The following is an 18,180-nucleotide window of genomic DNA, read 5'->3' as shown; positions in this document are numbered from 1 at the left end:
CCTAGCCAGGGTAACGTCTCCTAGCCAAGGTAGCATCTCCTAGCCAGGATATTGTCTCCTAGCCAGGGTAACGTCTACTAGCCTATGTAACGTCTCCTAGCCAAGATTTCGTCTTCTACCCAAGGGTAACGTCTCCTAGCCAGGGTAACATCTCCTAGCAAGGGTAACATCTCATAGCCAGGGTAACGTCTCCTAGGCAGGATAGCGTCTCCTAGCCTAGGTAACGTCTCACGGGGGAGATACCAGATGCACTTAAAGTAGCATACATAGCCCCTCTCCACAAGGGAGGGAGCAAAGCATTGGCAAAAAATTATAGACCAGTTGCACTAACATCGCACATCATAAAAGTATTTGAGAGAGTGATTAGGAGTCAGGTCACCAATTTCATGGAGACCAATGACCTTCACAACCCAGGCCAACATGGATTTCGAGCGGGAAGATCGTGCCTCTCACAGCTACTTGAGCACTACGACAAAGTCACTGAGGCATTAGAAGAAAAACAGAATGCTGATGTGATATACACGGACTTCGCAAAGGCTTTCGATAAATGTGACCATGGCGTGATAGCACACAAAATGAAGTCAATGGGAATAACCGGTAAAGTAGGACGCTGGATACTCAGTTTTCTGTCAAACAGGACTCAGCGAGTAACGGTCAACCATATAAAATCTAGTCCAAGTGCAGTTAAAAGCTCTGTACCTCAGGGTACAGTCCTTGCACCGCTGCTTTTCCTTATTCTCATATCAGATATAGACAAAAATACAAGTCACAGCTTCGTATCATCCTTTGCAGATGACACAAAAACCAGTATGAAAATTACCTCGGCTGAAGACATTGAAAAACTTCAAGCTGATATTAATAAAGTTTTCGACTGGGCATCAGAAAATAACATGATGTTTAACAGTGATAAATTCCAGGTACTCAGGTACGGTAAAAATGAGGACCTTAAACATAATACAGAGTACAAAACACAATCAAATGTACCCATAGTAGGAAAACAGCATGTAAAGGATTTGGGAATAATAATGTCTGACGACCCAACGTTTAAGGAGCATATCCAAGCAAATATTGCAACTGCCAGAAAAAAATCCAGGAATCCCATTACAATGGATGTGCTCTTCAAGTCACTTGTGTTGTCCCGTCTTGAGTACTGCTCAGTACTCACTTCCCCCTTCAGAGCAGGAGAGATTGCTGAAATAGAGGGAATACAGAGAACATATACGGCACGCATAGACGCAATAAAGCACCTAAATTATTGGGATCGTCTCAAAGCCCTCCAAATGTACTCACTAGAAAGAAGACAAGAGAGATATCAAATAATATACACCTGGAAGATACTGGAGGGCCAAGTACCAAATCTACGCAGTAAAATAACAACGTACTGGAGTGAACGATATGGAAGAAAATGTAGAATAGAACCAGTGAAGAGCAGAAGTGCCATAGGCACAATCAGAGAACACTGTATAAACATCAGAGGTCCGCGGTTGTTCAACGTCCTCCCAGCAACCATAAGAAATATTGCCGGAACAACCGTGGACATTTTCAAGAGGAAACTAGATTTATTCCTCCAAGGAGTGCCGGACCAACCGGGCTGTGGTGGGTATGTGGGCCTGCGGGCCGCTCCAAGCAACAGCCTGGTGGACCAAACTCTCACAAATCAAGCCTTGCCTGGGGCCGGGCTTGGGGAGTAGAACAACTCCCAGAACCCCATCAACCAGGTATCAACCAGGTATAGTACAGGTTACGTCTCCTAGCCTGGGTAACGTCTCTTAGCCAGGTAACGTCTCCAAGGCAGGGTAACGTCTCTTAGCCAAGGTAATGTCTCCTAGCCAAGGTAACGTCTCCTAGCCAGGTTAACGTCTCCTAGCCGGGGTAACATCTTTTGCCAGCGTAACGTCGCCTAGCCAAGGTAACGTCTCCTAGCCAAAATAACGTTTCCTAGCCAGGGTAACGTCTCTTAGCCAAGGTAACGTCTCCTAACCAAGGTAACGTCTCCTAGCCAGGGTAACGTCTCCAACTAAGCGTAACGTCTCCTAGCCAGATTAACGTCTCCTAGCCGGGGTAACATCTCCTAGCCAGGGTAACGTCTTCTAGCCGGGGTAACGTCTCTTACCCAGATTAACGTCTCCTTGCCGTGGTAACGTCTCCTAGCCAGGGTAACGTCTCCTAGCCACGGAAACGTCTCCTAGCCACGGTAACGTCTTCTAGCCAAGGTAACGTCTCCTAGCCAGGATAACGTCTTCTAGCCAGGGTAACTTCTCCTAACCAGGGTAACGTCTCCTAGCCAAGGTAACGTCTCCTAGCCAGGGTAACGTATTCTAGCCACGGTAACGTCTCCTAGCGACGGTATTGTCTCCTAGACAAGGTAACGTCTCCTAGCCAGGATAACGTCTCCTAGCCAAAGAACCATCTTCTAGCCAGGGTAACGTCTCCTAGCCAAGGTAGCATCTCCAAGCCAGGGTATTGTCTCCTAGCCAGGCTAACGTCTCCTAGCCAAGGTAACGTCTCATAGTACAGGTTACGTCTCCTAGCCACGGTGACGTCTCCTATCTAGCACAACTTCTCCTAGCCAGGGTAACGTCTCCTAGTAAGGGTCACGTCTCCTAGCCAAGATATCATCTTCTACCAAGGCGTAACGTCTCCTAGTTAGGGGTAACGTTTCCTAGCCAAGATAACGTCTCCTATCCAAGGTAACGTCTCCTATCCAAGGTAACGTCTTATAGCCATGGTAACATCTCCTAGCCAGGGAAACGTCTCCTAGCCAGGGTAACATGTCCTACCCTGGGTAACGTCTCTTAGCCAGATAACATCTCATAGGCATGGTAACGTCTTTTAACCAAGGTAATGTCTCCTAGCCAAGGTAACGTGTCCTAGCCAGGGTAACATCTCCTAGCCAGGGTAACGTCTCCTAGCCAGGGTAACGTCTCCTAGCCAGGGTAACGTCTCCTAGCCAGGGCAACGTCTCCTGGCTAAGGTAACGTCTCCTAGCTAGGGTAATGTCTCCTAACCAGGGTAACGTCTCCTTGCCAAGGTATCGTCTCATAGTACAGGTTACGTCTCCTAGCCAAGGTGACGTCTCTTAGCCAAGGTAACGTCTCCTAACCAAGGTAACGTCTTCTAGCCAAAGTAACGTCTCCTAGCTAGGATAAAGTCTCCTAGAAAGGGTAACGTCTCCTACCCAGATTAACGTCTCCTTGCCGTGGTAACGTCTCCTAGCCAGGGTAACGTCTCCTAGCCACGTTAACGTCTTCTTGCCAGGGTAACGTCTCCTAGCCACGGTAACGTTTCCTAGCTACGGTAACGTCTCCTAGCCAAGGTAACGTGTCCTAACCAGGATAACGTCTCCTAGCCGGGGTAACGTCTCCTAACCAGGGTAACGTCTCCTAACCAGGGTAACGTCTCCTACCCAAGGTAGCATCTCCTAGCCAGGGTATTTTCTCCTAGCCAGGGTAACGTCTCCTAGCCAAGGTAACGTCTCATAGTACAGGTTACGTCTCCTATCCAAGGTAACGTCTCCGTGTAATGGTAACGTCTCCTAGCCAAGGTAACGTCTCCTAGTACGGGTTACGTCTCCTAGTACGGGTTACGTCTCCTAGTACGGGTTACGTCTCCTAGCCAGGTTGACGTCTCCTAGCCAAGGTGACGTCTCCTAGTACGGGTTACGTCTCCTAGCCAGGGGTAACGTCTCCTAGCCAAGGTAACGTCTCATAGTACAGGTTACGTCTCCTAGCCAAGGTGACGTCTCCTAGCCATGGTGACGTCTCCTAGCCAGGGTAACGTCTTCTAGCCAGGGTAACGTCTTCTAGCCAGGGTAACGTCTCCTAGCTTGGGTAACGTCTCCTAGCCAGGGTAACGTCTCCTGTGGGAACCGACCTGTGAGATTTATATTTATTTAATTTATATGAATTTATATAGAATTTATATTTACGTTAATTTATATTCTTCGATAGCAATTTGTATGATGTTAAGTAGACTGTATTTCTGCAATAATCTCGTAATCTCACAAATCGGTCCTCTACACATTAGGGGGGTTTATATTAATTGAATTTATATATATGCAGCCAATCAAACTACAGTATTAACTACACATATTGAAGAGGTTCCTTATCTTATTTGTACAGCAGGCCTTAGTCCACCAGGTATAACCAGGATGTAGACACCACATTTTCCTCGTGTGAGGTAGCTTCCATCACCCTGGTAACTGATGCACAAAGCATGCTTCCTCGTCTTGACCTGTCAAAAGGGCGCTAGCTGTAAAGTCAGAATCCTAATATATGACAGCTATATCAGAGAAAACACTGTACATGGAACCATATAGACCTGAGCTTAATTACCTTTAGTATGAGGCTATCTCGTGTTCTAACCGGACAACCCTACCTAATGACATTAATGGCCATAAATGATAGATAAATGGGTTTCGGCAGAACACTTAACTTGAATTTGTTGACAGCGTGTTGATGATGGTACACCTTTGGTTTCCATAGCACTTCGTCCAAGTAAAATTAACAGGAGCCGTATTTGCTCCCGTGAGCCTCTGTGGTCTAACAAACAATCCTGACCACTCCCCACTACTGACGCTACTGGCCTACATTGTCCAGATGACAGTAAGTGATAGAAGGGTCACATTTACTCTATTTTAATTCTGATAATTAAGTTAATTTATATGAGATGTTTTTATGATGGTAAAGTCCAAAGACTAATGTATTTAAGAATAATTCCCACCATAATAGGTGGTGATTTTATAATAGTATGTGGTAATGATATTCCGTTTTCTATAGACGGTAATTCCACTACAAGTTACGTTTTCTATGGGTTAACTTGTGTATACAATACAGCAGCAATTATTATCTGTCTGTATGATATTATTATTAAATGGTGTCGGATTTTCCGACATAATTCCCCAGGGGGCTGCTCACGGGTCGAAGTCCTATTTAGAACAGACGAACACCGATACTCCTCCTTCGAATTTTTGATTAATTTGCTGTTAGTAGTTAGTAATCACACATTTGTGCGTCTGTTCGTACAGGATGGATGTCCCGTACTAGAGTTGCAGGGGTTAGAAATCTAATGCGATTTCATTTCCCTGTTATTGAAACTCTTGAAAGGCTAATATTCAAGCCTAATTACATATTATTTAACCCAGAAGACTGAATGTGATCAAGTACTACAGTCAAGTATGATTCAGGGACTGCAGTGAGATCAATGACATTAGATATAACTTGAAGTTTGTTCAGGTAACTGGTCACTGATATGTAAACACTGAGGCCCATGGAATACATCTTGATTAAATAATAAATGTATCAAATCAGTCATCAGATTTATTGGGGTTTAATTTAGTTAATTGATTCAGAAGATTGAATAGCTCATCATTGAAGTAAAGTATGGTTCTGAGACTGCAGTGGGTTCAGTGACATTGGTCGCAGTGACTTGTAGCTGTTTAGGCTACTGTTCACTGATTTGCCACTGAGGCCTCATGAACTCATCTTCAGCTTCAAATGATGATACTAACATCAACCTCTGTTGGTATAGTCAGCTGTAATCTCCTTAGTATAATGCTACTGGAGAAATATAATCAGCTGACAAATTTAGATTTCTACTGGTATTGTTTATCTGCAGTCATAGGTCTCCCCAGGCTTGATACTGGGCCTGAGAGTAATTTACCTCCTGCAGAGTTTAACATGGTTATACCCTGATATTTAGTAGGGCTACCGATGAATCGATGGCAATAGTCTGTCCCTACAAGGAGACCGAAGTCGGTGAGGTGATCAGACTTAATATTATCTGCCAATTTTATTCCTCTATTTCTCAGGAATTTGGCTGTTGCTCTCAGACCTTGAACTTGTAGGTCTACTGGTATTTTGTCCACCACAATGGCTTGTACTCGACAGACGTACCTGCCTAAACGTATTGATGGTTGTACCACCTGGTAGACTTGAGGTCCTGCATCTGTTACAAACCCTGAGATATTGAATGACATCTGGGCTACAGGCCTTAATTGTAGTTCATCTGCCAACTTTTTAGTGACATGTTCTCTGGGATCCTTGGTCAAACAACCCACGGGTATGGACCTTGGCCCTCTTATTCAGGATGGTAATTTGGGCAGTAGGCAAATTCGTATTACCTTTAGACTTTGCCGATTGGACATTCTTTGTTTGTTGCACCTTGCAGTACTGTACTGTCGTGGGAATGCTATCTTCCACCTTGGGGTTTGGAGACGTTGTTTTGGTGTCTCTGCACAATGCTGCATGGAGCTGACCTTTGTTACACCTTTTACAGGTGTGTAATTGGGTATCACAGTCGTTGATGTTATGTTTCCTGAGGCACCTCGTGCAATGTTGCAAATCTTTGAGTCGCTCAACACGGGCGTCACTATCAGGAAAATTAGAGCAGTGGTACATTGAATGTTTCTCATCGCAGAACAAACATGTTCCAAAGCTTCCAGTACCCTTTGGTGTCACGTTCTTGGGAGACACAGTAACTATAGGCTTGGAGGGTCCCACTGCATATACGCCCACACTGCTACTGTTCCACTTTGGTGTTGAATTATATTGTCTAGATTGATTTGGAGTACCTTTGGTACTCTGTGGTTTACTATTATTGGTTTCTGAGGGTTTACTTGGTGGTTTTAATTTGTCATGTGTTCGTAATTGATGAACTACTGACTTTAAACCTTCAGATATTTCATTCATGGATAAGATGCTTTTATTGTAATGAGCACTCATTTTTCTCAATATGTCCCTAGGTATTTTCTCCTGGACAATTATTTTCAAGACCCACTCAGCCCCGTTTGTATCTGCTGTCAGGCTGAGGGCATTGATCAATGATTCTACCTCCAGCTTGAAGACTTGGAGTGAATCAGCTGAAGCCTCCGGTGGGGGTAAATGCAACAGCTCATGAACTAAATGTGATGTTCTTACTTCTGGATCAGCATAATTATCCTTGAGGAGTTTTACTGCCAGATCATAGCCGTCATTAGGTAATCTCAGATGGGATACTACTGTTTTAGCCTCACCTGATAATTGGCCTTGCAAATAAGAGAATTTACTACTCTTTGGTAAAGATTGTTTTGAGTCTACAAGGTCAACGAATTTGTTCCAAAATTCGTCCCAATCTTCCTCATCTTTTCCTGAGAAAGTGGGTAAATTAATATGAGGGAGTCGAGCTTCTGCTTGACTCGTATTAGATGCAACTGTTGTTGTTGTTGCTGTTGCCTTGTTCTGGGCAATTAATTTGACATAAGGCTGTAACGTGGCCTGAGTGTGATCTTCATAATTCGCAAGATCAACCATAATGTCGTCTATTTCTGTTTCTGATAAATTAGTGTTGGCAAGTTCAGCCACATATGTTGCTATTTGGCATTTGATTTGCTCAAATTTACCTGCTGCTGCTTGATAATAGCTTTCCAGGTCAGCATAATCAACTTGAGATTGTTGTGACAAATCATCACATTTCTTGATCTGTCTTGTTAAGTGGCCTTTAAGACCTGCAAGGGTTCTTTTCATTCTCCCTGCATTATCCATACTGGCTAGTTGGTGAAGCCTTGTGGGACTTGTACTTGGGTCGCTCATAATACTGAACAAGCACTGATGGTAGCCTAGGGTAAAATTTCTGCACTCACTAGGCTGTAATCCTACCTCTACTAGAGGTTAGCACTTAAAATTAATACACATTATATATATACAATCATACACACTAATGATTTGAGTGATAAACCAGTGTCATTGGAAGTACCTTTAGGTTAGCTCTTCTATATCACCCTAGGATGGTATAGACACTAATTAATCACTCAAAGGTGTAATGATCATAAGTAAATTATTATATATACAACTCAACTCGAGTTGATAAAAATTACACCCAAAATAGGGTCTGGACCATTCATTAATGGTGTTAGGTTGTTCAATATAGTACAACTGACTATGGTAATGGGACTAGGATGAACTATAATAGTTCAACTAGTAAATGGTAATATCCTACCTTGTTGTGGGTTGGCAATTAGTTAATATTATACTGTGATCACTAGTGCAATATATATTAAATAATTCTCTATTTTGGAGAAATAATATACACAATTATTGATAATAGCCTCTTAATTAGCTCTATAAAACTTCCAATATTATCAAGAAGTATTAAATATTATTAGTGACCTCGCGAAATAAACTCCACAAAATTCATAAATAATCTCTCGCGAAATTTAACACCACGAAATCCGTGAACAATCTCGCGACACAGCCACTAATTTGGCTGGCTTCAATATTAGCGCTGTCATTTCACAGAATAACACGCCACCAAATCTGTGGGTGTGCATGAAACCGCTGATGAGGCTGATCTGAACTGAGCGGGCTCGTGAACTCGCTTGAGGCAACGCCGCCGTCTTTGACTGCTGGCCTTTGTTTAAATCACACTGCACTAGTTATTTAACCCTTAAAGTGTGCATCACGTCATATGACGTGCTGGACGTTGTACCAGTAAACTGTGCATCACGTCATATGATGTGTTGGAGTACTACGCAAGATTTAAACAGCCCGCGGATACACGGGGTTCACCACACCTTCATCAGGGCTCTTGTAAACAGACGCCATTTTAAAAAAAAATCGTGGGCCAAACTCCCGGGTGTTATTGGCCTCAGTATTGAGTGAGCAACCAAGCCTGACGCACGCAGCATGAGCTAACAGCACTGCTGTTCAGCTTGTGACCACAGCATCGCCTAAAAATGCCAAATTATACTTGCTATTATGTAGCGATGATATTATTACAGAAGACCCCTGACTGTGATAAAACTGACCAGGGTTGTGATAATAGCAGGATTGTGGTGATATTTAGCGCTGTGCGCCATGGAAGGAGGTGTAATGCTGTGGGAGGGAGGGTGGTGGCGATGTCTTTTGACTGTGTGTAGACACCTTTTATTGACTGCACTCACCATACCAGCTTAGTGGTTCGCTATGGTGAACACAAATGTAGATACTTATATATAACGTGCGTATAGAGGGTATAAACAGCAAGAGAAGGTTTGGAGCCGCCATTTTGGTGAGAGCGGTGGCGTCGTCTGCACGACACCACCGTGCAGACGACGGTGTTGTTTACTGGTTACCACGATGGTCTTTGGGCACCATACCAGTTTATTTGTACAAGTATGATGAATAAAACAGGTAGATATTTATATATAATGTGTGTATATAGCGTAATAACACCACACAGTGTTGTTGGAGGAGAAATATTAGTGCGTCTGGCCTTGAGGGCGGCCGCCGATCAGCTGACTGTGTGAGTAGCCACATCTCTGTGCCTTTACTCACCATACAAGCTTAGATGTACAGTTATGGTGAACAAAACATGTAGATACTTATATATAACGTCTGTATACAGTGAATTATAGCAAAAACATTATAGTGGGAGGAGAATGAGGGTGAGTCAGATGACTGGAGGGAGGGCGGGAGTGGCTGGCTGGTACACGGCGGTCACTCCTCATTACTTTTTGACTCATAATAGCTACTTAGTGGTTCGTTATAGTGAACAAAACATGCAAATACTTATATATAACCTGTGCTTATAGTGTAATAACTGACAATGTATTTGTTCACTGATTGATGAACATAATTGAATCAACAATATGCACCCCATATTTTTGAGTACACCAACGATTCACTCATTTTATTATATAAATATATCAAACTACACACTATTGAATAATATTACAGCAAAAAAAGTATGAAAAATCAATCAGAGACATTGAAATAATTCGGTAATTATCTCTTTGTGGCAACTCTGGCCTGACAGCTTGCGAGCAACAGACCGCCTGGGACGCATGCTGAGTCAGCGCCTATAATTTGCCAGACTTCCCCGCCCTATAGCGGGCAATATATGCCACTTACGATTTTTTTTTATTTTTCCCGTGATCAGTGAACACAAATTAACAGGTTAGAAAGAAAATTTTTTTTTTTTTTTTTCAAAATGACATGCGCCTGTGGGGATGGCAGGATATTAGACACTGAGAATTTTAAGGGTTAATGAATCCACTGGTTAACTGGTTCATCCGGTACTAAGATGACCAAATGTGGTTTCAAAGGACCAAATAATCCGGTTCGAAGGACCATATAATGTGGGAACCGACCTGTGAGATTTATATTTATTTATTTTTATGAATTTATATAGAATTTATATTTACGTTAATTTATATACTTCGATAGCAATTTGTATGATGTTAAGTGGACTGTATTTCTGCAATAATCTCGTAATCTCACAAATCGGTCCTCTACACATTAGGGGGGTTTATATTAATTGAATTTATATATATGCAGCCAATCAAACTACAGTATTAACTACACATATTGAAGAGGTTCCTTATCTTATTTGTACAGCAGGCCTTAGTCCACCAGGTATAACCAGGATGTAGACACCACATTTTCCTCGTGTGAGGTAGCTTCCATAACCCTGGTAACTGATGCACAAAGCATGCTTCCTCGTCTTGACCTGTCAAAAGGGCGCTAGCTGTAAAGCCAGAATCCTAATATATGACAGCTATATCAGAGAAAACACTGTACATGGAACCATATAGACCTGAGCTTAATTACCTTTAGTATGAGGCTATCTCGTGCTCTAATCGGACAACCCTACCTAATGACATTAATGGCCATAAATGATAGATAAATGGGTTTCGGCAGAACACTTAACTTGAATTTGTTGACAGTGTGTTGATGATGGTACACCTTTGGTTTCCATAGCACTTCGTCCAAGTAAAATTAACATGAGCCGTATTTGCTCCCGTGAGCCTCTGTGGTCTAACAAACAATCCTGACCACTCCCCACTACTGACGCTACTGGCCTACATTGTCCAGATGACAGTAAGTGATAGAAGGGTCACATTTACTCTATTTTAATTCTGATAATTAAGTTAATTTATATGAGATGTTTTTTATGATGGTAAAGTCCAAAGACTAATGTATTTAAGAATAATTCCCACCATAATAGGTGGTGATTTTATAATAGTATGTGGTAATGATATTCCGTTTTCTATAGACGGTAATTCCACTACAAGTTACGTTTTCTATGGGTTAACTTGTGTATACAATACAGCAGCAAATATTATCTGTCTGTATGATATTATTATTAAATGGTGTTGGATTTTCCGACATCTCCTAACCAGGGTAACGTCTCATAGCCAGGGTAACGTCTCCTAACCAAGGAAACGTCTCCTAACCAGGATAACATCTAGCCAGTTAAGGTCTCCTACCCAGTTAACGTCTCCTAGTTAGGGGTAACTTTTCCTAGCCAGTTAACGTCCCCTAGCCAGTTAACGTCTCCTAGCCAGAGGTAACTTCTCCTAGCCAGGTTAACGTCTCCAAGCCGTGGTAACGTCTCCTAACCAGGGTAACGTCTCCTAGCCAAGGTAACGTCTCCTAGCCGGGGTAACGTGTCCTAGCCGCGGTAACGTCTCTTAGTCAGGATAATGTCTCCTAGCCAAGGTAACGTCTCCTAGCCAAGGTAACGTCTCCTAGCCAGGATAACGTCTCCTAGCCAAGGTAACGTCTCCTAGCCATGGTAACGTCTCCTAGGCAGGATAACATCTCCTAGCCAAGATAATGTCTCCTAGCTAAGGCAACGTCTCCTAGCCAAGATAATGTCTCCTAGCTAAGGCAACGTCTCTTATCCAGGGTAACGTCTCTTAGCCATGGTAACGTCTCCTAGGCAGGGTAATGTCTCCTAGCCAGGGTATCGTCTCCTAGCCAGGGAAACATTTCCTAGCTAGGGTAATGTCTCCTAGCCGGGGTAACGTCTCCTAGCCGGGGTAACGTCTCTTAGCCATGGTAACGTCTCCTAGCTAAGGTAACGTTGTGAACTAGTTAACTGTGTACATGTTCCTGAGCCTACTGGGTTCCATCATATCTACATTTGAAACTGTATATGGAGTCAGCCTCCACGACATCACTGCTTAATGCATTCCACTTGTTAACTACTCTGACACTGAAAAAGTTCTTTCTAACGTCCCTGTGGCTCATCTGGGTACTCAGTTTCCACCTGTGTTCCCTTGTTCGCGTCCCACCTGTGCTGAAGAGTTTGTCTTTGTCCACCCTCCCAATTCCCCTGAGAATTTTGTTTGTGGTTATCATGTCTCCTTTTACTCCTCTGTCTTCCAGGGATGTGAGGTTCATCTCCTTTAGCCTTTCCTCGTAGCTCATACCTCTCAGTTCCGGGACGAGCCTGGTGGCATACTGCTGAATCTTCTCTAACTTTGTCTTGTGTTTAACAAAGTATGGACTCCAAGCTGGAGCTGCATATTCCAGGATTGGTCTGACATAAGTGGTATACAGGGTCCTGAACGATTCCTTATATAAGTTTCTAAAGGCAGTTCTTATGTTGGCCAGTCTAGCGTATGCCGCTGATGATATCCTTTTGATGTGGGCCTCTGGGGACAGGTTCTAACCTGTGGAAGCTGAGACCAAGCCACACACACAAGTTAGTGTCTGCGACTTGATTGGTATTAACTTTACTGTCTCAAGTTAGACAAGTGTATTTTGTCGTACTCGTTACGTGGTGAGTGGACCAGTTATATAACTGTATTACTAATGTCTTGGTGACCTGTACTTGTTACTGTGTTAACATTTACAGGAATTGTCAGACCACTCACCTTCTGCTGACACTGTACTGTGTCAGACCACTCACCTTCTGCTGACACTGTACTGTGTCAGACCACTCACCTTCTGACACTGTACTGTGTCAGACCACTCACCTTCTGACACTGTACTGTGTCAGACCACTCACCTTCTGACACTGTACTGTGTCAGACCACTCACCTTCTGACACTGTACTGTGTCAGACCACTCACCTTCTGCTGACACTGTACTGTGTCAGACCACTCACCTTCTGCTGACACTGCACCGTGTCAGACCATTCACCTTCTGACACTGTACTGTGTCAGACCACTCACCTTCTGACACTGTACTGTGTCAGACCACTCACCTTCTGCTGACACTGTACTGTGTCAGACCACTCACCTTCTGACACTGTACTGTGTCAGACCACTCACCTTCTGACACTGTACTGTGTCAGACCACTCACCTTCTGACACTGTACTGTGTCAGACCACTCACCTTCTGACACTGCACTGTGTCAGACCACTCACCCTCTGACACTGTTCTGTGTCAGACCACTCACCTTCTGCTGACACTGTACTGTGTCAGACCACTCACCTTCTTACACTGCACTGTGTCAGACCACTCACCTGCTGCCGACACTGCACTGTGTCAGACCACTCACCTTCTGACACTGTACTGTGTCAGACCACTCACTGAAGAATTACCCGCAAATACCACACTGCAGAGAAGGGGCTTAACGTCATTAGGATGGTAACTCGGGCTCAGAAACCACCTGTTGTCAGGTGGTCACACCCAGGAACTGAGTCACCGGTGTGTTACCCGTCTCTCCTCAACTCCGGCGTCCTCCTTCACAGTTCCGTTAGTCTCTCTTTACTGTCTCCTTCTCACATTGAGTTATTTTAATACTATCTTTCTCTCACTTAAAGCCCTGAAAGGAACAAGAGGAAACAAAGTTGTCTAAAAGACATTTATTACACACAAGAACTTATAATATAATGATTAGATGGTGCCTTGGATGGGGTCCTCAACTTGTAGCTCTTCTCTTAGTCACTTCACAAAATTAAGGTAATATCAGCTCAAAAAATTATGGCACACATAAATATTTATCAAACCAATACACAAATCATCAAATTCCATACACCACCAATTATCTGGAGATATAACATTGTCATCATCAGAGATCGTTGCCTCAATAAATGTCGTTAATCTTCCATGTAGTCTAGTTATCAAATTGTTCATCACAAGGCTACTGCTCTCGTCTCCGCCAATGCGCTGGGCAGAAATCACTATCACCAGAGCTAAGCTTCTACATATAAATCAATAATAATGAATTAATACTCTCACTTTCTTTCACTGCATCATGTACACCAACATATACATTCCTCTCATAAACAAACCCAGGCGACCAAACGATCCTCCATATATATCCCTTTGCAAATTTATATCAGTTTTAATCAGACAAGATTCATCTTTGCCACTTAATGTTCAAGTAAACCAACAGCAGAATCATCCATTAATTAGTCCTCAAATAGGTGTAAACCTCTAACAGCTCCCATACACGAACCTGCAAGTTTACCACAACAAAATAATATATTTCCATAAATAAATATTAAGTGATTAAAATAAAACTCCAGGACCCTAATGTCATCAGCTGGCCTGCACCACGAAGGGTACTCTCCCCTCCTGGCGTGTATACTTGCTGGTATACGACCTATCCGTTGACCACCGTTGAGCGAGCATGTGTCCCTCTTGCCTCCATCATACTCACAGCATGCACGACTAATTTGTGTCAAAACACCAATGTCATATCACTGGGCACTAATCCTCCATGCAACAAGGTAAACTACGCTGATCAAAGGGTTCTGACCACAAAATTGCAAGAGTGAGGACATTTGCTTCCCAATGTCAAGATGGCGCGAGGAGTTAACCTCTTCTAGGTCGCCCACAAAATTTTCGTTCGACGGTCACTGTCGATTACCCTTATGTCCTGACTTGGGCGTGGGTTGTGGTCAATATGCAGGTCCTGGCTTGGGTGTGGGGTCAATATACAGGTCCTGACTTGGGTGTGGGGTCAATATGCAGGTCCTGGCTTGGGTGTGGGGTCAATATGCAGGTCCTGGCTTGGGTGTGGGGTCAATATAAAGGTCCTGGTTTGGGTGTGGGGTCAATATACAGGTCCTGGCTTGGGTGTGGGGTCAATATACAGGTCCTGACTTGGGTGTGGGGTCAATATACAGGTCCTGGCTTGGGTGTGGGGTCAATATACAGGTCCTGGCTTGGGTGTGGGGTCAATATAAAGGTCCTGACGTGGGTGTGGAGTCAATATAAAGGTACCAGCTTTGTTTACTAGAATTCAGTATACTAGAATACTAGATACTAGAATTCTATAATAGTACTAGTATACTAGTACTATAATTCAAATATACTGTCGTGTTGCCAACCCTGGGTTACTCTCTATGTAATGCCAGCACTAGTATAGTATAATCATATATCATTAATCCACAATGCTCAATGAGATGGAGGTGACACCAAAAGCAGTGATAAAATAATAAAGTTTACTCAAAAGCAAACTACAAACACATGAGATATCTATATATGTTATAATGGAAATAATAATGGTGACCAGTCACCAGTCCATAGTCGTCGTGATGATTCTCGTCATCTCCGTACTCGTTCTCTGAGTGAAGTTCCTGGGCGTTGGCTCGTCCAGTCGTCACTGCACACGTCGATCCCTCAAGCACTCATTCACAGAGACTATTCACTCCTGGATCAGGAGGCGTCTTCTCCCTTCTGAGTTCCCAGTGGGCGTGATCCAATCACAACAGCTCTGAGTACCTTGGAGTTCCACTGACGGCGAGCCACTCACTACTCCAGCCGTCGTAACTCTCATTACTCTTCCAAGACTATCAGCTCACAGTTCTCGGCGCTCTTACACCGCTGGAACTCAGCTTTCTCGCACTTCCCTGAAAGACTGCAGTCTTTGGTAGTCACTATAAACTTGTCAGGCTGTGTAAATCCACTGAAAGAGGCTCCTAGACCTCGGAACTCTAGAGCTCAACCAGCGCACGTCTACTCTCAGTGAGGCGTCCCCGAACTCTGAGCGCCTGGCGTTCTTCAGGCGCCGGGTCAGGTCTCCCGGTGACGTCACAGACCCAGGGGCGGGCTCTGATTGGTCAATCAAGTCATGTGACCTCAGCCAACCAATCACCGGCCGACGGGCGCCGCACACAAAATGGTGGCAGGGAGCTCTATTTTGTTGTACCTAGGGCGCGACTTCTCCCCTTTACCTACATAATTATAATACAAATTTCTCCATAAATCGGTAACCATTTCAGTAGCCTCATACCTCAAAAGATTCCCTGCATCTCAGAGAACTTGCAGGTAAGCTGATATGACTTAAATCCGGTATACGGAAGAAATCAGAGAGGACACCATCACAACAGCCTTGCGTTATATTCTCAACACCATCCCGAGGGTAGAGCTGCTTCACAGCCTTGCGTTATATTCTCAACACCATCCCGAGGGTAGAGCTGCTTCACAGCCTTGCGTTATATTCTCAACACCATCCCGAGGGTAGAGCTGCTTCACAGCCTTGCGTCATATTCTCAACACCATCCCGAGAGTAGAGCTGCTTCACAGCCTTGCGTCATATTCTCAACACCATCCCGAGAGTAGAGCTGCTTCACAGCCTTGCGTCATATTCTCAACACCATCCCGAGGGTAGAGCTGCTTCACAGCCTTGCGTCATATTCTCAACACCATCCCGAGGGTAGAGCTGCTTCACAGCCTTGCGTCATATTCTCAACACCATCCCGAGGGTAGAGCTGCTTCACAGCCTTGCGTCATATTCTCAACACCATCCCGAGGGTAGAGCTGCTTCACAGCCTTGCGTCATATTCTCAACACCATCCCGAGGGTAGAGCTGCTTCACAGCCTTGCGTCATATTCTCAACACCATCCCGAGGGTAGAGCTGCTTCACAGCCTTGCGTCATATTCTCAACACCATCCCGAGGGTAGAGCTGCTTCACAGCCTTGCGTCATATTCTCAACACCATCCCGAGGGTAGAGCTGCTTCACAGCCTTGCGTCATATTCTCAACACCATCCCGAGGGTAGAGCTGCTTCACAGCCTTGCGTCATGTACATTTGGCCCCCAGTGTACTAGGCCCACTAGCCAGTGTCGTTTGGGCAGGACGACAACCCATGATGCAAGATTACGATGTCACAGTGGGAGAGATCATTAGTTGGTGTTACTGTCTCGGCCACTGACGTGTCAGTCTCGTCTTGTTAGCTCTGTGGGAACCTCAACGTGGAATATTGCAAGGTGCAATTGCAAGTCTTCTGTTAGAAGCTAGTAATTACAATATACTTGGTTACATATGGTGTGGCAGGAATACTACAAATATCAATATGCTTGGTTACTTATGGGGTGGCAAGAATACCGTAAAGGGTACTGTGCTTGGTTACTTATGGGGTGGCAAGAATACCGTGAAGGGTACTGTGCTTGGTTACTTATGGTGTGGGAAGAATACCGTGAATGTTACTGTGTTTGGTTACTTATGGTGTGGGAAGAATACCGTGAATGTTACTGTGTTTGGTTACTTATGGTGTGGCAAGAATACCGTGAATGTTACTGTGTTTGGTTACTTATGGTGTGGCAAGAATACCGTGAATGTTACTGTGTTTGGTTACTTATGGTGTGGCAAGAATAGTATAAACGTTCTTGGTTGATATTGAACTTTATTAACCTGATCTTTCCTACATATTTCCAGGCCCAACTTTTGTCGGTCCATGTTAGTCACAAGCTCACTTGGCTTTCTCCTGCTGCCACCATTGACAGTTCCAGTACGGCAAAGTGATCTCCAAGATCTCAATCTCTTGCTAAGTATCTCCTCTACCTTGCAGGTGTTGCTGCACCTGCCTGATGGGGACCCTCAGCTAAGGAACATATCAGAGTACAACATAGTGATCAGCAACATGATTGACTCTAAAAATTCTGGTCGTCGCCTGAACTTGGTGGGATCCTTCACAGCTGTGCGATAACATTTAGGCCATCAGAAAAGTTTATTGTGTAAACTCTAATACAAATTAGAATCGCAATAAGTAAACCCGGTTTGTATTTACAGACCCAAGGATGACTAATTCAATCTTTCACCCGTGATAAATGACTTATTTCAGAGTAGCTATAACATAAGCTGCGTGTCCAGTACTTCTTAAAGTGGCTGTGAGGGCAGGTGATATTGTGTGCCTTTCTCTCATCATAAACCTCTACATTAGTGCAGTAGACGGCTCTCAAATATATAATCTCAATATAAGTACACCCGGGGCCATAATATTAAAAAAAAATTATTTGAATTATAATATAATTAAACACAAAACAGTGCACAAGTTCTTATAAGTTAGAACATTGGTCTCACCAGCACACTCGTGTCTAAACAACAAAAAAGTACATAAACAATTTAAGACCTCAAATTCAAGTAAAATATTAATGCTAGACTATAATAGAGAATGTAGGCGTCAATGCCTAACACGTGCACTAAGGTTAAGCTTGTAATTAACATTAATTAAATTGCATAATTTCAGTGTGTTTCCT

At 43.7% G+C, this 18,180-nt stretch overlaps 1 protein-coding gene across 1 annotated transcript in view; it reads left to right on the top strand.

Moving 5' to 3' along the window:
* LOC138358970 (uncharacterized) overlaps positions 1-18,132 on the top strand; it is an 83,660-nt gene extending 65,528 nt beyond the window's left edge. Inside the window, exon 3 of the mRNA XM_069317463.1 lies at positions 17,493-18,132. Coding sequence (XP_069173564.1) covers positions 17,493-17,630 — 138 coding nt within the window. The 3' untranslated portion in view covers positions 17,631-18,132. The remainder of the gene's footprint in view (positions 1-17,492) is intronic.
* The last annotated feature ends 48 nt before the right edge of the window (positions 18,133-18,180 follow it).

This window comes from Procambarus clarkii, chromosome 88 (assembly GCF_040958095.1).
Source record: "Procambarus clarkii isolate CNS0578487 chromosome 88, FALCON_Pclarkii_2.0, whole genome shotgun sequence".
Lineage (NCBI taxonomy): Eukaryota > Metazoa > Arthropoda > Malacostraca > Decapoda > Cambaridae > Procambarus > Procambarus clarkii.
The sequence above is the reverse complement of the archived record's forward strand: the minus strand, read 5'-3'. Positions and strand labels throughout refer to the sequence as shown.